General features: G+C 41.3%; 1 protein-coding gene across 1 annotated transcript in view; it reads right to left on the bottom strand.

Annotated features, from left to right (window-relative positions):
- The window catches only part of thsd7aa (thrombospondin, type I, domain containing 7Aa), a 168,932-nt gene extending 152,203 nt beyond the window's left edge, over nt 1-16,729 (bottom strand). Inside the window, exon 1 of the mRNA XM_036566242.1 lies at nt 16,291-16,729. Coding sequence (XP_036422135.1) covers nt 16,291-16,432 — 142 coding nt within the window. The 5' untranslated portion in view covers nt 16,433-16,729. The remainder of the gene's footprint in view (nt 1-16,290) is intronic.
- Between the last annotated feature and the right edge of the window lie 6,362 nt (nt 16,730-23,091).

The raw sequence follows: 23,091 nt of genomic DNA, 5'->3' as shown, positions 1-23,091 counted from the left end.
TCTCGAGTCATGGGGGGTCAAGTCCAGGTCAAGTCTTGAGTCAATGGGGTTTAAGTCCGAGTTGAGTCTTGAGTCACAGAGGTTCAAGTCCAAGACGAGTTTAAAGTCACTGGGGCTTAAGTCTGAGTCGAGTCTCGAGTCACTGGGGTTTAAGTCCAAATCGAGTCTCAAGTCACTGGGGCTTAAGTACGAGTCAAGTCTCAAGTCACTGGGGTTCAGGTCCGAGTCAAATCTTGAGTTACTGGGATTCAAGTCCAAAACTTCAAATAAGAGGTCATTACAGAAATACGTTCACCAAAGTGCTAAACACAGTAAATGTGGTGTTTGAAGGAAAGAAGTAAATTAACTTTAAATGGTTGGCTGTTCTGCAGTTTGTATAGCAAGTATGCAAGCTAGCATGTTAGCAAATCCAGAAAAAATTAATGCATTTTGAAAGAATGTGACTTGCTAAAACTCCAGCTAGATTAGCCGGCAACTTCAGCTAAATTAGCTACTGTCCTACAGGATTTATTATCCAAACTACATACTAGCCAACCGTTTTGTCCCTCAGACTAAAGACTTTTCTATGATAAAAAGGTTATTTTTAAAGCTGTAGCAAAACTGACAGGCAAAGTCACACATATAAGGCTGGAAATTGAGTCTAATGGCTGGTTGTCCCACTTTAATGTCCGAGTCACTGACTCACTGAATCACTGTTAGGTGCATATTTCAACTGTAATAACTTTGCATGGAAATACAGTTGTTGAATGACAAAGACATCTAACTCACATTTAAAAGTTTGATCTCAAACTCCAGCTTCGTCTGAAAGCTAATCCCCTTCCGCTACATACAGCAGACTGAGGTAATGTTCAATAAATCATATTTGTTGGAAGCTCTACAACATTGTTTGAGTATTAACAGTAAATTCCAGGACACTCCTGCATTTCCTAGTGTGAGCACACTATCTACTTTAAAAGTGTCTAGTATAAGCGTTGGCCCTACCATCAGGAGATCGAGAGTTGATCCCTGGTGATGCTACAGCCATCCATGGCCGGGATGCCCCCGCCTCTCCCTCCATCACTCAGCGCGATGCTAGTCAGTGCAGGCGTCTGTTAGCTGACGTAACAGATCTGCCAGTTGGCGTTTCCTCAGAGTGCGTTTAGCTGTCTAATGATGTTGCATGAGCGGCAGTTCGGAAAGATGCAGTGGTGCTTCACAGGTCTTGGAGGAAGCCTGCCCTAGCCTTCACCCTCTTATCGCTGGTAGTATCATGTGACCGGGGGAGTCCTAACTAATGGGTGGAATTGGATACGACTAAATTGGGGAGACAATTGGGGGAAGAATAAAAAAAAGCGTCTAGCACATTCCCGAAGTACTCGATTAATAATGCAGGGTCAGAGAATTAAATTTGTCTCTGACCCTTCTCGGCCTCTACTCAGTTCGGTCACTGGCCAGTCTATTACCGGTCTATCATCTCAGTATTAACATAACATCCACAAACTGCTTTCAGATCAGCGCTGGTCTGACAGCTTTTAGAGACAACATCTGCAGGGCGATGATGGTATGAACGTCCAGCCGAGCACGCTGCACAGGAAATGAGCGATTGCTGAGGAAATGGCCCGGAAAGGTGGGTGTTCACAGCACAGAGCGAAGAAAAAAGAAGCGATAAATGAGACAGAGGGAAGAGAGTGATGGAGAAGTGTTTTAATGACGAGGAACTGAAACTCAAGGCTAAAGGATTGGCCATGAAGGAACGCCATGTTGGATTAGGACACTCTCTGACTCAGTGGTGAGAGCAAACTGCTGATGAGGGAAATGAGGGTCATGTTCACTCAGGATCATTGTCATATGGACCCTCGCTGTTCTCTCTGGGCCCTTTACTGCAAAGCATGTCAAAACCAAAGCAAGTTAGATTATAGAGAGAGAGAAAAAAAATGAAGTGTACTGTAAATTAATTTTGTGGTTATGTGATACACATATAAGAATTTTATTCTGCCTCTAAGGCCACGTGTAATATAGATCCACAGCACTGTCATGATGTCTTGTACATCATTTAAAATGCTATATGAATTATGGACTGCTGCATGGAGTATGTAATACCAGCTCAGTCCTTTTCATGTCACTTCAAAAATTGAAAAAGTAAACCAGTGTTCACGTTACAACTTCCATACAATGGACAGTACAGTGCAATAGGTTATAACCTTGCAATCCTCTTATGGCTTTCTAAATAAAGTTTTATGAATAAACTCTAATCTATAATCCATGCAGCAGCCCCATATCGGTAATGACCGCGACTTAGTGTAAGCCAAGCCATTTAGATTAATACAAACAGTCTCTCTCTCTCTCTACCTCAATTCTCTCTCTCTCTTTCCCTTTCTATCTCTCTACCTCAATTCTCTCTCTCTCTGTCTGTCTCTCTCTCTCTCTCTCTATATATATATATACATATATATATATATATATATTATATCTATTTCTCTTTCTTTCTCTTTTTAGCTCTTATCTTTTTTCTCCCTTTCTATCTCTCTCTACCTCAATTCTCTCTGTTTCTCTATTCCCTCTCTATCTATCTTTACCTCTTATCTTTTCTCTCTCTTTCTATCTCTCTCTACATCAATTCTCTCTCTCTCTCTCTATTTATCTTTCACTTTATCTTTTTATCTTTTTTCTGTCGTCTCCCTCTATTATCCCACACTCACTATCTCTGTTTCTCTATTCCCTCTCCATCTACCTTTCTCTCAATTTTCTCTTTTGTGTCTTTCTCTCTCCCACCCTCTCTGTCATTTATCTTTCTTTTTCTATCTATCTATCTATCTATCTATCTATCTATCTATCTATCTATCTATCTATTTTCTGTCTTATCTCTCTCACTCTCTTTTTCTCCATTCCCTCTCTCTCTCTTTCTCTCATTCTCTCCATCTTCTCTCTCTATTCTGTCTTTCTCTGCGTCTATCTGTCTGTTTATCTGTCTCTCTCTTTCTTTCTCTCTCTCTCCCACACACACACACACACACACACACACACCTGTCAGTTCTTCCTCTCCTCCTCCACGGTAAACTCGGTGTTCGTGTGTCAGTGTAGCTGGTGCTCTAAGACAGTGACAGCCCTGTGTTTTGTGTGCAGAATATGTTGGCATGCATGCTGCTGCGCAAAGGAACAGAGCTTTAGTGGATTTCCATGAAATTCTCACAGACATGAGCCATCACAAATCAACAACGCTCCTTTCTCTCCAATTTTACACCACATTTGTCTGACAGGCCAGGTTTCTCTGCTCTCATAACCATTACAGACTGTATTCAAATTCACATTTCAAATTCAAATAACTTCATTGGCATGAATTGTAGTGAACAATTGTTGCCGAAGCTACTAATAGAAAATGTAATGTGGAGATAATGTTGAATAATAAAATAACGTATAAAAGAAAGAGTAACATTATATATATATATATACACACACACACAATGTAAAATCATACATCTATACACCCATGCAAATAGAGATATGTAATATATCGCTGTTGTCGGAAAACCTTGTCTCTCCAAAACAGTAACTTTACAGGAAAAGGAAAAAACCTACCTTACTTTTAATGTAAGTCAATGGAACCAGACTTTTTCCAAGCCATTTTGTGTCATTTCTTTTGGCCCATTCTTCATGCAATTTACAATGTAAAGGGTAATAGGTACATTCAAATTATGTCAAAACCTGAAAAACAACAAAAATGGAGATAAAAAGTCTTCTTCTCACAGCAGTGATATGTATTCAATCAGTGTATGCCAAATTTCATGTAATCTCTCCATAAATTCATGAGAACTCTTGAATGCATGTCTATCGAAGTAAAAAGATGTTGTTGTTGATGTTGATTCTTGTTTTGCACTTTCATGAACTTCTTCACTATTGAATGGAAAACACAATCTAACAGAGGAGGTGGCATTGGGACCATGCAATGTGGGAAAGTGAGGGTTGATCTGAACGCTGATTCATTGGGAACAATGGCTGACCACTCATCATAAGTATGATAAATTGACTGACTACTGTAACTCACTTGAAGCACACCCAGCAGACCAGGCTATGACAAATGACATAGATAAAATTCCCTCCTCCCCACTACACATGCCTTTCATTGTGTGAAAATTATTTATTTCAAAGAGGCCTGATGAAATAACATTACTGCACATACAGTATGTATGTGTAAATGAATAGTTTAACGAATCGAAAGCAATAGCTCTTGACGTTTAAGGGTTAAGGTTGCACTGTATTATCAGACTTTTAAAGCCCCTTCACGAGACCCTCACAATCTAAAGAGAGATTACCTTCCACTCAATGTGTTCCACGAACTGGTGTGGCTAATCCTGAGTAAAGATCCCCCTGATCTCCAACAGATGATGATTCTGGTATTTGTACAGCTGACGTAAATGCCAAAGATGAGAATTCATGGTGGGACTGTTTACATGTCTGAGCTGTTGGGTGCAGCAAGCATTGCCTGGTCATGCGGTACATCTATACTACAAAATGAGAAGATGTGCTGTGAAAAAAAATGTGAAAAACAAAGTTGCAGTCCCACTTAAAGTGATGCAAAAATTCCTCGTGCTGCTCTTCACACTTCTTCACACTGATATCCAGACTATGTCTGGTTGATAATCTCTTCTCCCTCTACATATACTCTGACATTTACATGCAAGTACAGAGCCACCCAACTTCTGCTTTTATTCTATTAAAACGCTTCACTTGCATTTTATTGAATTTCCACAGGTAACTTGAGGATACGCTGTAAAAAAAATAACTTAAAAGAAAGTAAGTTACTGGGCTTAAAATTTTGAGTTAGATGATCTTCAAATAAAGTCAACAGGGCATAAAAAAATATTTTTTGTTCTGTTAACTTACTATTTGAAGTTCAATTAACTCTTTTAACTAACATTTCTAAGTTAAAACCACATTTTTATTACGCTAACAAAGTTTTCTATGTATTAATGGAGGTAAATACAAAGACTAGCATGTAACAAAGCAAAGCATAATCGTCTTTGAACAAACTTTCACAAGGTGTTAGCCGACAGGACACAAACACACATATGGCCGGGTAAAGGTTAATCTTTTCAGACACCTCAGATGGGTCCAGCACTACTCCAGGCCTCGCTGCTTGACTCAGGGTGTCAGGGCCTAAGAAGAAAGGTGGCAGATCACTGTTAGCTAATTAGCAAGACAGTGATTAAGAAGGCTGGGGGATTCCTGCTTACAACTCACTTCGTCTCCCCATGCAGAGCTCAATGCTTATTCTACTGGTGCAGAATATCTCGTGACCTGAGAAGATAAGCAGGCACCATAGCTGCTGTAATATATGGCCAGATATGGCCCATTGATTGCAGTGGTGGGTATTTCAATTAAGCACATGAAGCCTGAGTGTGCAGTTTTCTTTCATTTGTAATGGGCTCTTACCATCAGCTTCAATAGGAGTGTGCAGTACTGTGCAAAAGATCACCCTTCATTTATTTCATTTGCAGTCAGAGCAGCTATTAAGTAAAAGTTATTCATTTTTATGAGATTTCTGATGGGATTTGATAAGACCCACTTGCATTAGGAAGGAGAAGGTAAAAGGAAAATAAGTGGAAAAAACAGACGTTTAAAAATAAAACGTATTAACAGATGTAGAAAAATGGGACTCGTGACAACTGTGCAAGACCTGGTAGGCCACCAAATGTCACCATCAGATAAACAGTCTACAAACAAAAGCTTTCATCTATGAAAGAGAGAAGAAAATCAAGCTCCATTCTTGATTCACAACTGAAAAAATCCACAGGTGTTTCTGTCCACCCTCCACTGTGAGAAGATAATTCAACACTACGGGTCTAAAAGGATGTGTAGCTATCTGAGAAAATGAACTTTTTTTCTCAAAATGAAAGAAAAGTGTGTACTAGAACAGCAAAACTGTACAACTGAGATGTGGAGTAAGATTTTACTGACTGATGAGTCTAAATAATGTGTTTGGGATTACTTGCAGGCACCATAGATTATTTAGATTACTTGGATCATGAGAAGCAGAAAAACCAACCAGCGTCTGCAACTGAACTTTGAAGATTTCCTGCAGCTTTCTTTGAAAAACTGAAAGCAAGTCTCTGAAAAGAATGGGAGCTGTAATAAAATCACAATAAATACTGAAAAAAAATGTATTATGTTTAGTTGTTGAGGCTTCTGTAAGTTTCTGTTGAACAATTTCTTCTTATTTCCCTCAAAAATGAATACTCAGTTTGACTGGAATTATATAAATAAAGGGTGGTCATCGACTTTTTCACAGTACTGTATCTCTCTTCCATTATTACAGATGTGCCCTTCTGCATGTTTAACTGTAGTTGGTATAGTGTAGTGGAAAGTCTGGAGTAGGATTCCCTGTACAGGCAAGCACCCCATTCTATACTAATGAGAGTCCTTGGGCAAGACACCTAACTTTAGTTTGCATGCCAGTCTAACATGATTCAATCTGGATAAGAACACGTCAAAATGCCATAAATGTACATGTCTCTATGGTCACATATTTTTGACTTGTGTGAATAATTTAAGAATAATGCTTGTTTAAATACTGCAGGGAAATTGTGAGAATGTTATTTTTTTAACGTTAAGCGTGAAAATATTATTCCGGCAGTTTACAGATGCATTTCCCGGCTCCAGGGTGTTATTCAATTTGTGCTGGCTTGCTGATTGTGTGCTGTCTGTGCTAAAAGCTGCTGCAGGTGGCTCATTGTGAGCAATATGATGGTAAGCTCTTCTGATATGTTTTCTAGGCACAGAACAGTCCTGTATAAATAAATAAATAAATAAATAAATAAATAAATCCCACACACACACACAAAACACCCCAACTAGCCGTTTTTTTTTTCACGCCTATTTCTTATGCACTTGATTCTGGCAGCTCCTCCACTCCACTGTCTCCCATTAGCAGCTGCAGAGAGGATTTGGCAGCAGAGCTCAGCTGCTGCATGCTGCAGCCTACCTGCTATTTATAACTCTTCATACATCTCAGGATCCAATAAAGCATGGCACTGCACCTCTCAGCCCCTCAGAGACAAGCAAGGTGTGAGTGTAAAAGAAAGAGAAAGAAAGATCATGTGTGTGAGAAAGAAAGAAAGAGAGAGAGAGAGAGAGAGAGACACTCTTCTATACCATCGGCACCATCTTCAAATAAGCACAAAGTGCATGCCTAGTGTTTGCTTGTCTGCTCTGTGTTAGGCCATTCCCCATTGTTAGGGCACCCACTTGTCTTTAGGCCTGCTGTCTGGGGCCACAGCATGGGCTCCCTCAGGATTTTTCAGGTGTTGGTTTAAAGCAGTTTAGAGGCATTAGTGAAATCCCCCCCTGCACGTTTCTGAACAGCTAAGCCTACTGCAGGAACGTGAGCAAGAGGAAGAGGAAGAGGAGGGGATCAGGGGCGTTGGCAGGCTTTCTGCACTCTAATCTGGTTACTGGTGTCATTGGGTTAGTGCACCAAGTTCCTACCCAGCTCACAGGAGTTAGACAGAGCACTCAGAGGTCAACTCCGAGGTTAATTTCCTCACCCGTCACACACTTATAACAGTGCCACTACGTTCAAGTTACCTATGTCTGATGGGCATCTGATGTGGAAATGTGTCATGTGTGTAGAGAATATCTTTAAGTTTGCTTCCATTTATACTTTATACACATTTTGCAGGTAATTCAATAAAAATGAGTTAAAATATTTTTTCAATACTTTGCTGGCAGCCCATTTCCATTAAATTGATTTGTAATGACAAAGATGCTGTGTATGTATAATTACCACACTTAATCTTCTCCAACGATTTCGGAAAATTAATCAAATGATGCAAGGAGATCCCCTTTTAAGCCCAAATTTATGGGAATGTCCCACTCTACACTCCTTGGCAAAAAACTTTAACTTTAATCGGTCTTAAAATCAAATCATTAAACAAATAGATAAAGTAACTTAATATGTGATACCTTTTCACTTTCATTTCTATAAATCTTAAAGTTTAAATTGGCAGGCAACCTTTCACAGAAAGTCAGTATTTTTCCACTTAACACTGACAACTTCAAACAGCTGAAAAACACTGCCGAGCTAGTTTGTGCTTGTACATGTGTGTGTGTGAGAGGGTGGGACAACATAGACAGGCTGCTGACTGGCTACAGCTGCTAAAGGAGGACCCTACACTGGCCACTTGTGATATTTTAACATCTGATATTTTTACATAAATTGTTATGACTGTATTGATTTAAAAAATACAATAATGTGGTGGGTCCAACAAAAACATTAACACCAAACCAGGGTTAATGTGAGACCAAAGATTCTCTATGGGGTTTGAATCTGGACTCTGACCAGCAAAAACCATCAGTAAAAAACATTATCTTTTGGGCTTTTTGCCCAGGAGTGTAGGTTATTCACTGTAGCGGAGTCATGAGATAAATTCTGTCACATAACACCAAATTAATGAGTAATTGCACTATTTTCCTGTCAAAAACATTTAAAGTATCAACAAACAATTTGTCAACTTTGTTCATTTATATCAGCAGTCACCAATCTTATCCACAAACAGCCGGCATGGCTGCAGGTTTTCATTCACTCGTTTAATCAGTAGGTCTCAGTCTTCAAATAACTAATCCGTTTTATGTGTTGTGTTTGGTTGCAATGAAAACTGGGCAGCCACACTGGCCCTTTGTGGATGAGACTGATGATCCCTGATCTACACCGTCAAACATTTTGAAACGTTAAAACATTTCTCTAATAGAATCTTATTTTAAAACTGCCTTATCACAGAATAAAGAGCTATTTGCTGATATCAGTGTGCTAATGAACACTGGCTAAACACTCAGAGAGCAGCCCAGTGATGGGTTGGCCCTCTAGGCAGAGAGAAACCAGGCATACAAAAGTACATGATTCTAAAGAACAAGGAACTCCCAGATAATTAAAACAGCTCATTCACATCCAACACTCACACACACACACACACACACTCACACACACTCACGCACACACACACTCCAATAACAGTCCATTATAAGCAACCTAATGAGGCATGCATACAGAAGTGTGAGTGTGAGTATAAGAGAAAAGGGAAACGGAGAAGAGAGGGCAGGCGGAACAAATCACACTGTCAGTCCATCTTTTGTCATCCTTTTGGCTACCCTGAATACCGATCAGGGACGTTCCCTCACTCTTCAGGAGAAGTGGAGGACAATGAATAGAGCAGGCAGATGCAGAATTGAAGGGCAGAGAGAGCAGATGGGTAGAGAGACAGATAGACAGACATAGAGAGAGAGAGAGTGAGAGAGAGAGAGAGAGAGAGAGACAGAGAGAGACAGAGAGAGATTAGAAAGAAAGAGAAAAAGAGAAAACTAGAGAGAAAGAGGGAGGGAGAGAGGAGGAGAGGGAGAGATTGAGAAAGAGAGGTGCAAAAGAGTGAGACAAAGAGGGAGAGTGACTGAGAAGGACAGACAAAGAGAGTGACAGAGAAAGAGAGGAGGAGAAAGAGTGAGAGAAAGAAGAAACAGTGAGAAAAAGAGAGGGAGAAATAGAAAGAGAGAAAAAGGAGAGGAGGTGGAGACTGGGAAAGAAAGAGAGAGGAGAGACAAAGAGGCAGAAATAGGAAGAGGAGGAGAGGGGGAAGAGACAGAGAAAGAAAGTGAGACAAGAAGTGAGAGAAAGACTAAGAGACAAAGAGCAAGAGAGACAGAGAGAGAGTGAGGGAGTGTGAGGGAAAGAGTGACAGTGAAAGGGACAGAGAAAGAGAGAAGGAGAAAGAGCGAGAGAAAGAGAAAGAAGTAAAGAGAGTGAGAGAAACAGAGGGAGAAAAAAGGGGGAGGAGGAGAGGGAAAAAAAGAGAGATAGAGAAAGAGAGACAAGAAGCCAGAGAGAGACAAGGAGTGAGTGAGAGAGAGAGAGAGAGAGAGAAAGAGAGAGAGAGATGAGAAAGCAGTGAGCACTGAGAAGTGTTCATATGAGTTGCTTCCACCTTCGACGAATGGCTCTTGTACACTGCACTGCTGGGAACAGCTGGAGAGTCAAACAGCTAAACTATCAGCGCCAATTTGGCACATGATGAATCCAGAGGAAAACACAACTAATTTCATCCTTCTACATTAGTCCTGTCTCTCTCTCTCTCTCTCTCTCTCTTTCTTTCTGCCTCCACCATACAATCCAACCTGGAGGCTGGGCATAATTACCCCACAGAAAAAGCTCAGCTGTGCTTTGAGTTCATCCATATGCTCCTCTCTCATTTTCCTCCAATCCTGGCTGTTTTCTGCAGGCTGGGCTGACTGCAATCTGCGTCTGTCGTCTTCACGGCCGCACAGCAGTGCGGAGCGGCGTTTGTTGTTTGTTGTAGTCTCTGCTGGCCACTGTGCCACTGAAGCTTGGCCGAGTGGAAATGTTTGAATTAAGCACTTGATCCATGGCCCACTAACGCTGGCGCTAACCCCCACCTGCTTCTACACCTTCCTCACGACCCCCAGAGACCCTTCACACTAAAGAGTCAAAGGTCAGACTGACAAAAAAAAAGTCTGAAGGGGAGGGGGGGAGGAGGTTAAAAGGAGGAACAAAGGATAAGAGAGGAGGAGACGACAGAAAAGGAGAGAGTGTCCTTTATGAGCATCAGTGGACATTAGAGAACGGGGCCAGCACACTAGCACAGTAAGAAGGAAAGGGAAGGATGGGTAGGGCAGATGGGGGAAGGTGACTGAACTCATCACTGAATACAATGCAGAGTGAAGAGGGGGTCCAGCCCTGTCGATTAAGATCAGCTCGTTGTGTTTTGTAGTGTGCATGTGTAAAAATTTCAGCCACCATGGACACAAGGACGACCCCAAGCCACTGTAACAGAACCTTGTTTTTCTGCAATGGGAAAAAAAACGCAATGTGTAATGTATGTTAAATTGTGGTGTCAACTTACTAATGCTACTTTTTTTATTGCTGTTCACACATTTTCAAGATTTGACCCTTTAGACAATCCATAATTCCAGGTTGAAGCTCAGCTGCTCCCTCGCTGTATGTTGCTTCGACTGACTGTGTGACTGTAGCCCTGTATTTCAAATACAGCTTTTAAAAGGCAGTACATTGACAGCTCTCTTCCTACAACCAGATATTTCCAGCTACGGCCAAGATGTGAACTTCTTTATCACCAAAATAAACCAAGGCTGATGTGTTATCTACGAGTCAAACACACCACTAATGCAGTGAGTGAGCAGGTAATATCAGTAACCTCAATAACGAGAGGACGTCTTCGGCCAACTGCACTGGACAGAGCTCACATTAAAACTAAAATCACTGAGCAGCAAACTAACTAAGTGGAAAGCTCCAGTTCCCTTCAAAACAAGGCATAATGTAGCGGTATAAGAGCCAAAGGCTACAATCATGAAGGAGTTGTAACATGCAGTACATTCTGATATAGCCTATTTTCTCCACTTATATCGCTATAATAAAACACTCTGCTTTTTAAATGGAGAAAAATCTCTCTTTAGGGTCAAATGTGAGCAAAGACAAATGTGATTAGTCATGATTAATCACATTTTGTGTAGTTAATTGTGATTAATCAGATTTATCTTTGCTCAAATTTGACCCCAATGAGAGCTTCTTTTTCCATTATTTTAATTGCTTGACATCCCTAATGCTAATTTAATTATAGTTCTATTGATTATAGAACATTTCTATTGGTCCATTCATCATGCAGTGTTCACACAATGTAGGGCACCTAGTGTTTTCACATGGTGTAAAATATGGACCACATGAAAGCACATCAGTGCTGTCAGCCAAGAGTGCAGGTTACATTTGTACCCAACATAGACTTGAGACAACAACAACCCAACCTACCTATTGAACATAACATAGGCTTAAATAATTCCTGCAGTAGACTAACAGTTTGGCAAAACACTTAAATTTGCTAGATTTTTCCCTTTACCCCGAATGTAGTCAGTGTATTACATCCAAACATTCTTTAGTGGTCTTTAGTTTTGTACTGGAGCTACTAGGCTAAAGGAGCTAACAAACAATGGAAGCTTATACCCCGCCAATTAGCATTACAAACTACTTGCCTAAATCATCATACACTTGGTTCAAACCACACTGAGCTGTCAAGTAGTCTTGAATACACTTGCTTATGTGATTTCTGACACAGTTATCTATACAAATAGACAACAAATGTCAGATTTCAAGATGACAAGATGACCGTTTTTTCACTAAATAACTCAGTTAAAACAATGTATGGGCCCATGGTGCAAGCTGATGTCTACTGTAATGTGGAGAAAACTCAAAAATGTAGACATGCTTAGTAATGTCATCAAAAATAGACAAAATTACATTGGTTCCCCAGCAGCACTGCACATAACATTAAAAAACAATCATGTTCAGATCTGAACATTTTACAAACAACTTCATTTTACATTTTACTATTTTCTCCATCTGCTTCTCTGACATACTGAACTCATATACTAGGCATTTGACAATAACTGGCCTCAGCTAATTTAGATAAAAGAATTTTCTGGATCAAAGCATCTCAAGTGCTTCTCAGAGATGAAGCAGCACGCTGCAATACACCCCTCACCCCCTCTTCACACTCATACATCGAGCTGCCTCCAGAGGGAAACAGGGGAATTCTCCCCCAGCTACTCATATCGCTCCTCAGTACAGCTGTATACAGCAGCCTCTGCTGCAGCATGCAGGCAAGCTTATTTGTCAAAGGTACACAATTTATTGTGCCTTCATCAAAAACCTGATTTGGTCCCAAATGAGTCCCCATAGGCAACCCCCACACACCTTGCTAGGCTCTGTCCCCAGATGTGGTTCATTAAAATGTTCAAAAAAGCAACGCTACTTAGCTGCCCTATGTCGGTGTAGCCTGCAAAACTAAGTTGGAAACGTCAATGTCATAAAATTTGCCACCATGCTAAGGTTAGTTTGCCACCCATCCAGGATTGTTCTGGATTGTCCTGGATATTGGTTGTCCAGGAAAAATGTCCTGTAGTCTAAGCATTTTCATATGTTACCATTTCTTATTAAGTTTAAACTGCTTCATTTTCTCCAATCAAACCACTGGAACGCAAAAACTGACCAGTGAAGGTCACGTCCAATGCAGGGACAGTTATTTTGGAAAGGAGAAAATTATGCTCTGTACGTGAACTTACAGCCATCTACCTCAGACTGCACCATGAACATAGTTACTCAAAACAATCGGGCCACTGTTCGAGTTACTTTGGCCCAATCCCACTTCACCCCTGCCCCTACCACTTAGCCCTTACCCTCCTGATTTTTGCTGAGATAATAGGGGTAGGGTGAAGTGTTTGGGACTGCATAGCCCTACAAACAGAGGTTTTTCAGAGACACACTCCAAATGGAGCGTAAAAAGAAAAAAAGAAAAACCAACAAGATGGCTGCACAAACGACCAAAGAAACCCACAAATGTGAGAATTTTCTTTGTCAAAAAATAACGATAACCATTGTATTATCTTAGTTAAATGTCATTTCAGTATATTATGGTCCCTTTTGTCATAAAAAGCATAAAAATCGCTGCTAGTATACTATGTCCCATTTCACCTTAAATGGCCATTTAAGGTGGAATGGAAGAATTTGAACAAGAAGCTGGAGAATAGCTGACTTCATCTTCATATCACTGAAGAATTAGGGGTGGGTGATAATAAATTGCCTTTGAAGGCATGCAATTCCCTAAATTTACCTAAAGACCAGCAGTGAGGTTGCTGAACTTTACCCTCCTCTCCTACCACTGCAGATTGGCAGGGTCATCTACAGAGCACCACTAGTAGCCTGTTAATAATATTCTTTTTTATTTAAGAGTTGTCCCATTTCATAGGGGAATGTTTCAACCACTACCCCTTGTAACTCAGTATGAAGGGACAAGGTGACACTCAAAAACTAGGGGCAGGGGTAAAAATAAGAAATGGGATTGGGCCTTTATGAGGGCTGAACTGGCACCACTAGCTAGCTATGCCAATACTAGCATTAGCTTGATTGCACAACAAAAATCTGCACAAAAACTGCTCTAAGAATGTCATACCCCTACAAAATAAATATCACTTTAAATGCATAATGTATTCAAAATTTCTTTTTACCCAAACTGGGTTCTGCACTGCAATTCATTAGTTCAAAAGAGATTTTTCCCAACATTCTGCAAAGCTTGTCCAACCTTGCAACACAGTTACTGCAAAGAATGTATTTGTGGGCGAGCTTGGATGGGTCCGTTTTAACAAAAGTGCTCAGCATGATATTGTTCTGCTTAGCACTGCTTATACGTGATGTTGCATGTCCCAAACCATATGAATGGGAGTCCATATGTGTTTATGTGTGAACAAAATAAGGGTTGTGTTGTATGTAGGTTATCTTGCTCCGGCCAATCTGTTCGCTCTCTCTCTCTCTCTGCGTAATCTCCTGCACTCGGATGAACTCCTCTAAAGAGCTAAGAGAAACAGACACAGAAGGAGACAGAGAGTTGTATCATGGCACAGTGCTTTGGCTTTTCCAGCTGCTGTTTTCAGCAATGAAAACAGCTGTGTGGGGAAATAATGATGAATCACTCACTCATGCGCACATCACATTACACTAAAGATGAAACCCCCTGAAACCAGCAGAAAATTAGCAGGTAGGGCATGTTTAATGTTTGAAAACAGTTGTAAATTGTACATGAAAAAACAGCAATAAAATTAAAGTGACAGTTTTCAAATCATTCATAAAATTTTCTCCTTAGTCCAAATGTAGCTGAGGAGAAAAGACATATTTGTAGTCTGAAGTTTGCTTTTTTATTTTTGCCTTTGTTCTAGCTTGTCCCCCCCTAAATTAGCTCTTGTATAGACAACAGTGTGTCGCACAGTTAACAGCGGGATTGACACTCTAATGGAACAAAATGTGTTCTATCCAACTAGCTCTTAAGTTATTTTATAACAAGTTGTGGAATCTATCAGATTGACTCATTGATCAGTTATAAGCCAGGTCCAGAAGGCTTGCAATGGACCTTTCTCTGCATTGATCCAACCCCATCTGGGTCAGGCCATGGATCTGAGCGGATCCTCCATTGATCCTGCAGCATCTCAGTCCTGTCCAGCCATAAAGCTGTGCATTGATCTCCTCATGCTGGACACCAGAGGTCCCATTGCTTCCAGACCATTGATCTGCAGTTTCTCCACCCATTCCTCGCTGAGACAGCAGGCAAATGACCCATCGATCGCCCAGGTTGATCAGAGGAGCCACCCCAGTTCATTCTGGCCAGTTTCCCACCCCAGTGCATCCAAATCAGTCTCGCACCCTCTAGCACTCCCCAGGCCTGTCCCATGCCTGAGTAAGTGACTGCCCCCCTGAGGATGAGAGGTTATCTCAAATCGACTGCAGAAAGAGTGATGTAGGGAGAGAAGAAGGGAGGGAGGGAGGGAGAGAGGGAAAGAAAGGGAGGCATGGGGGAGAGGAAGGCACCACCCAAAACAGACGGCGTTGTCTCCCATCTGCATCTGTCCATGTGCAGAAAAAAAGACCTGCAGTATTTTCCATATTAAAGAAAGCCTCAGTGTCACTCAAGAAACTTACTGTACATCAAGAAATTTAGAATTATATCCACCTTTTTTGTTGTTTTAGTTGCCCATCCAGATGCATTGGACTATCCTCATAGTCCACATCTCCCACAGCATCATAGAGAGGTGATGCTTTCTACACAGCTCTTCAATTATTTATTCTTACTGGGCTGATATCCTTGACAGCAGTATTATGATAACACACTCATTCAGGATCAAGTTTCTTATGGAAATGCATTTCATTTATCCGGAGTACATCAGCTTGCAAGTCTAGAGGCTTTTCACCTACTTCTACAAGCATTCATCCAATTCATCCAACACCTTTTAAAATGAACCCATCATACTCACTTATACTTGTAGTTCTCAAGCCTGTACAGTAAGACACTTCTCTTTAATTGCCTATGCCAGTAAATGCTATGTCCAATAAGTTAATTAGCCTGACCCCTCCCACAGCAGAACCCCTAATGAGGTAACACCCACACAACGATCACTCTGGTCACATAGCAAGATGCTGTAAATTTAAATGTTACCGTAACTGTAAGAAATATTTTCCCATTCAATTTAGCAAACAAGTGCTTTTATTCAAGTCAAAGAGATCCCTGGATAAGCAAAGGAAGCAAAGCGAAATAACAGTTCTGACGAATAAAATCAGTGTAATCTTCATCCATACAAATCAAACCAACCCTTTCATCTGTCAGTGTGCCCTCCTTTATGACTAGCAGGGCAAACTCACTGACCACAGAGTGGACAGACTCCGACTGGACTTTATCCAGGGAAAGTGAAAAGCCATACCTGTCTGCCAGATGTAGGTGGGTTTATTGATGTTGGTCAGTGTCTGCATCTGCACGTCCCACAGCCCCACGAACAGCAGAGCGGCCCTGAGCAGCCGGGCAGCTGGCCGTGGTCCTGCAGCCCCGCCGGCCGGCAGCCTCATGGCTTCAGCACGGCCGCTTAGATCCACACAGTGAAGGTTTGGTCCAATAGAGTCCAAAGCGCAGCAGCACACGCACACTCAGCCGGAGAGCCGGAGCGAAACGAGCAGAAACAGCCTGCTATTGTCCCTCACTCGCCCCCTCTCTCTCACTCCCTAACACGCGCACGAGGTTTCCTCCAGCAAAGAGTAATCCACCAAGCACTGTCCACTCCTCCTCTGCTCTCCTGTCCTCTCTCTCTCTCTCTCTCGCTCTGTGTGCCTGGGCCAGTGAAGCAGAATGGGGTCTGAGTGGGGGGGAAAGGAGGAAAAAAACACTAGGAACAATAGATCCCTCGGCTCAGGCTGCTGCTGCTGGAGCGGCTGCAGCGTCCCGCCTGCACTGAAGCTGATGCAGCACCTCCCACTCGCTCCCTCTCTCTCTCTCTCTCTCTCTCTCTCTCACTCTCCACTCCCCCCCTCTCGCTCTTTCGCTTCCTCTCACTGGCTAACACTCTCTCGCTTTCTCTTTCTCACCAGCTCTCTCTAACACTCTCTCGCTCTCACTCAATCTCTTTCTCTCTTCCTCCTATTTGCATGCTCCCTTGCTCACCTTCTTTCTCTATCTTTCTGTTTTCTCTTCCTCTTTCCCTCTCTTGCTCTCCTCTCTCACTCAAATTCTCTCTCTTTCAGATCTTTCTCCCTGCCTCTCTCCTCACTTGCTATCTCTTTCTCTATTCTTGCATTCTCTTTGATCTGCTCCCTTTCTCTTTCTGTCTCTCCTTCTTTCACTTCCTCTCTCTCCCTCTCTGTATTCTCTCTCCCTCACTCTCTCTCTCAGATGACCTTCCCTGCATCTCTCATTCCCTCTTTCTGTACTCTCTCTCTATTCTGCTCCCTCTTTCCCTCTCTCTTTCTCTCACTCCCTCTTCTCTCGCTCAAACTTTCTCTTTGATTTCCCTCCCTGCCTCTCTTCTTATTTGCTATCTGTTTCTCTTCCTGTATTCTCTCTCTATTCTGCTCACTCTTTCTCTCTTGCTTTCTCTCATTCTCTGTACTCTCTCTCTCCCTCTTTCTCTCTCAGATTTACCTCTCTGCTTCTCTCTTCACCTGATATCTCTTTCTGTATTCTCTCTATTCTGCTCCGTTTCTCTCATTCTTTGTATTCTTTCTATTTGCCTGTCTCTCACTGTGTTCTCTCCCTCTTTTTCTCTCTCTCATATTTCCCTCTTTACCTCCATTCTCTCTTTCTCTCTCTCACTTGCGCTTTCGCTCTTTCACTCCCTCTCTTGTACTCTCTGTATTTTCTCTCCCTCTTTCTCTCAGATTTACCTCCCTGCCTCTCTTCACCTGCTATCTCTCTTTGGGTATTCAATTTTTCCCTCCCTCCTTCTTTCTTTCTTTGTCTCTCACTCTCTATTTTCTATTTTCCTCCTTCCTCTTTTTCGCTCACTCTCTGCATTTCCCTCATCTCAGATCTCCCTCCCTGCCTCTCTCCTCACCTGCTATCTTTCCTTCTCCCTTTTCCCTCTCTCACTCTCTGAATTCTTTCTTTCTTTTTCTTTTCCTCTCCATCCCTCTCTCTCAAAACTTCCTAGCTGTCTGTCTGTTCACCAGCTACCTCTCTTTCTCTCCCCACTCTTGCACGGCCTACACAGCCCTATGCCTCCCTCTATCTCTCTCCTTTATTAATTCACTCTTCACCTTCCTTCCCTTCCTCCTTCCCCTCCTCCCTCCCTCCCTCTCTCCCTCCCTCTCTCCCTCCCTCACAAACACAAACAAGCAGCTGGACATGGGCAAGTGAAGTGTGTGTGTGTGTGTGTGTGGTTTCGCTGAACTAAAAGAGACAGAAAGAACAAGAGAGAGCGTCAGAGGGAGGCACAAGCACCAGCTGGGACCACACACTATAAAGAGACTCAGAGAAAAGATGTGAGAGACAAAAAAAGGAGGAGTAAACCGCTTTACTGACATGAAGAAATATAACGTAAGGAAGGCAAGATCAGCAGAGAAGGAGAAGTCAAATTCCTGATGAATAATTAAAGAAAGCACAGTTTGACCTTGTACAATATTCAACCTGCAGACGAAGGTAAGTTATGAGATACCGTCTCCGCGATCATTACCGAGACAGCGCCTAAGGGGTCTTTCCACAAATTCAATTCTGAAGAAGAACATGTGCTACATCAACATGTCAGCACATAAGCCCAATGAGCGGAGAATACAGCGCTTGTGTAAGATCAATGGACAACGCCAGTGATTAATATTACAATGAAAAACTATAAACCCGTGTAACCTGAAAATAATGGATCACTGTCTCGCACATGCACACAATACACACACGCACAAACCAGAGGGATGCCCACTGTGTGTCCTGCTCCCTCCTCCCTTCCCTAAACGCCAGACCCCAGCTAATGTCCGTTTCAGTCGTTTCACAGCGATTAGGATAATAAAGGAAAGCACTCACCCCCTGCCAACCCGAGACACAGTGAGCAAACCGCTGAACAAATTAGCCAAGCTGTAGCACCAACAGACGGAAAGCACTCCAACTCCCCCGACCAATACACACAGCCTTGTTATTGTGCACTGTCAGGACATGGGGTCATTTATATATCCCATATACACCAATCAGGCATAACATTATGACCACCTCCTTGTTTCTGCACTCATTGTCCATTTTATCAGCTCCACTTACTATATAGGTGCACTTTGTAGTTCTACAATTACAGACTGTAGTCCATCTGTTTCTCTGCATACTTTGTTAGCCCCCTTTTACCCTGTTCTTCAGTGGTCAGGACCCCCATGGACCCTCACAGAGCAGGTACTGTTTGGGTGGTGGATCATTCTCAGCACTGCAGTAACACTGATGTGGTGGTGGTGTATTAGTGGTGTTGCGGTGGTCTGAGTGGATCAGACACAGCAGTTTTTAAACACTGTGTCCACTCACTGTCCACTCTATTAGACACCTTGTCAGTCCACCTTGTAGACTACAGTCTGTAATTGTAAACACGCACCTATATAGTAAGTGGAGCTGATAAAATGGACAATGAGCGTAAAAACAAGGAGGTGATCATAATGTTATGCCTGATCGGTGTATAAGTCATCATATGTGTAAGTACAGTCTAAATAAAATGGTTCTTCAAGGGTTCTTTAGTAATGACAATGGTTCTATATAGAATCATGAAGACTCAAAGAACCATTTGCATGTTTAATGGGTTCTTTGTGTGGTGAAATGGTTCTTCTTATGGAACGTATTGTTACCACATATAAACACACATTTAAACAAGATGGTTCTTCAAGCGTTCTTTAATAAAGACAGTGGTTCTACATAGAAGCATGAACATTCAAAAAAACATCTGCATGCCTAAAGTGTTTGTTGTATGGTGTAACTGTTCTTCAGATCAATGGAGAAAGTGTTGTTTATGGTTCTAAAGCACCAAAAAGGGTTCCTCAATTGTTATCATGTCAAGCTTGCAACAACAGCAGAACTCTTTTTGGTGCTGGATAGAACCATTTTTGAAAAGGTTCTATACAGAACCATGTACAACACATTCTCCATCAATCTAAAGAACCATTACATGATGCAGTGAACACTTTAAGCATACAAATGTTTTTTTTAAGTGTTCTTGGTTTTATGTAGAACCATTGTCTTTATTAAAGAACAATTGAACAGCCAACTTTTTCAGGTGTGTAGCTGTACGTAATAACAATGTTTCATATGTATTATGTAAAAGCTCATGTATGATAATACCAAGTCCTGTATGTATTATATGCATTACTGTGCAAAAGTGAGAAGACTTTTTCTGTTCATCCTTCCACTGTCAGAAGATAACCTCAACACTGTGGATCTGAAAGGATGTGTAGCAAAAGAAGCTGCTACTAAGAAAAGGTAATAGACAAAAAGAACATTTGCAAAATCAAACAAAGAAGCTGCTGGTGTCCTTAGAACAATGGACTAACCACCCCGGAGCCCAGACCTCAAAATCACTAAATGTGTTTGGGATTGTGAGAAGCAGAAAATGTAACCAACTTCTAATACTGAACTTTGGAGGTGCGGAAAAATATTCCCGCAGATTTCTTTGAAAAACTGAAAGCAAACTGCAATAAAGGTAAATAGTGGACAAAGCAGATACTGAAATTATCTATTATATTAGATATTAGATATTATATTTAGTTGTTTAGTCTTCTGTTTTAGTCTTATGTTTTCTGCTTTTTTCCTGACTCTGAAAATAGACAACTTGTACTTAATCTCTGTGTTGGCTGGAAATTAAATAAATAAAGGGTTTCTGACTTTGGTACAGTACTGTAAGCATCTAATCCTTGCCTTAAACTCAGAAACGAGAAAGGAATCGTTTGTCTCTTTTATTTTTATTTATTTTTTAACAAACAGCTTTTCAATGAGCACTTTTCTCTGTCCATTTTGTCGACCCTGATACTGCAAGCTTTTCTCCTCTGGTGTTCAAATTTTGTCCTGTAAATGTACCAAAACAGACACATACACACAGATACAAACACATGTATGGACACAGAGCTTGTGTGGGCTGGGGTGGAGATGGTGTCAGGACTGGCCATGCTGAGTGTCACAGGAAACAGTCTAACTGACATTTTTACACTAAATTAACTTCAACAACACCACAAACCTTGCAAACATATGCAGGTGTAATATTTTTGAAATTTCAACAGTGACCATGCCAGAAGCTCATGGAGGTCAGTTTGATGGCCATGTTTGGCATGGCATCAGGCCAAAAATGAAGAGGCTGGAAAGGATCCAAAAACACTTCCTATTGAGTCTATCTGGCGGGAGCAACACAGCACTGCAGCTGGTGGATTTGTCATGGCAAGTGCTGTGCATCCGCATATGGTAAGCCCAGCGGAGAGAGAGAGAGAGAGAGAGAAGAGAGAGAGAGAGAGAGCTCAGGAAGGCGAGGAGGTGGATGGCTGCATTATGTGGCAAAAAAGCAACTCTGATTACTTGCAATCAGTTGGGTGGGATGTTGCACATTCAGCTGCTCCCACATAAAATTCCAAATGTAGCAGTGCTGTGCTCTGTGATAAAGTCCTGCAGTTTCAGCCAATGTTGACACACACAAACACTCGCTTCCCCACACAAACACACACACACTTGATTTACATATAGGTACATATAGGTATGATATCAGGACATCATACCTATATGTACCTATATGTAAAGATGGGTTCCATATTTCATTTTTTCAGTTTTCAGTTTTTGGCATAATTTGAAAATGCATGTTGACTTCTACATTGTGGGTGAAGTTCATGATGGATGGACCAAAAGAAACAGCCCATTGACTTACATTAAAAGTAAAGTATGTTTTTTTCCTTCTCCTGTAAAGTTACCATTTTGGAGATACGAGGTTTGTTCTAACAGCAGCGATATATAAGTATCGATATGTGATAATATGAGCCATAAGCATTGCATATACTCTATGTATCTATATGTAATAATAATTACATGTCCTACATGCTATATATACGGCTTCTAACTTGTGTAATAACAGTATTTCACATATACAATACATATCGCTGTTGTCAGAACAAAACCTCATATCTCCATTTCTGTTGTTTTGCAGTTTTTGGCATAATTTGAAAATGCCTGTTGCCCTTTACATAGTACGTAAATTTCATGATGAATGGACTAAAAGAAACGGCCCAAAATGACTTGGAAAAAAGTCTGGTTCCACTGACTTACATTAAAAGTAAAGTAGGTTTTTTTCTTCTCCTGTAAAGTTACCATTTTGGAGATACAAGGTTTTGTTCCAACAACAGCAATATACTGTATGTGATGTTATGTTATAATATGTTCCATATACATCATATATACAGTGTCCAACCTTACATAATAATATGTGCATTATATATACAGTAGGTAAGTATCCATTTTGCTGGTCATAACATAGGTTTTTCTGGGGTTTTTTTTATTTTTGTCAATAAAATATAAACATCAAACAAACACGCACGCACACACACACACACACACACACACATATCCTCTCAAACCCATTTAAGCACCAAAGAGAGACCCAGTTGGCCTCTCCTGCTGCACCTCAATTGTGAACATCAGCACATGAAAGAAAGGGGGTGTTTACAGAACAAAACCATAAGAACAAATTGAAGCTTCAAAAGGAAGAGAGTTACAGCAATAAAGTCAGCACTGTACGCAGATATATGGTATAGAATAAAAGCGAACAAACAGAACAAACAAAGCTTGAAAAGAGCAAAGTGAAGAACAAAGCTCTTTTAAAAAGACTGTGTGCTGTATTCAGGAAAGATCCTGGTGGTGTGGAGCTGCAGAACGAGCTGCAGAAGAAGCACACGCAGCACTGTAGTCTGATCATGTGTGAGCACCTAATTCATTTGGGGCTGGAAAAACACATTTATCCCACTGTCACACACTCTCCCACTGCAGGCTCAGAGAAATTAGCCAAACAATAGATTGGGCTGCAAAGCAATTCCACAAAGCTCTCCCTCCTTTCTCTCACAAAAGGCACACGTGCTCTGAGGACTACATTTAGAAGGTGGTGACAGTGTACAGGACACGTGTGTGTGTGTGTGTGTGTGTAAAGTGGGGGGGTGTTTGCTACACGTCACAATTATTTCAGCGCAATTACAAGTGATGGAAACAATTACCAACCTGATTAACACCGTGTCATGTCAATGAGATAAATTAC

This window comes from Colossoma macropomum, unplaced genomic scaffold (genome assembly GCF_904425465.1).
Source record: "Colossoma macropomum unplaced genomic scaffold, Colossoma_macropomum, whole genome shotgun sequence".
NCBI classification, from domain to species: Eukaryota; Metazoa; Chordata; class Actinopteri; order Characiformes; family Serrasalmidae; genus Colossoma; species Colossoma macropomum.
Note: the sequence above shows the minus strand (reverse complement) of the source record. Positions and strands in the feature narration are given on the sequence as shown.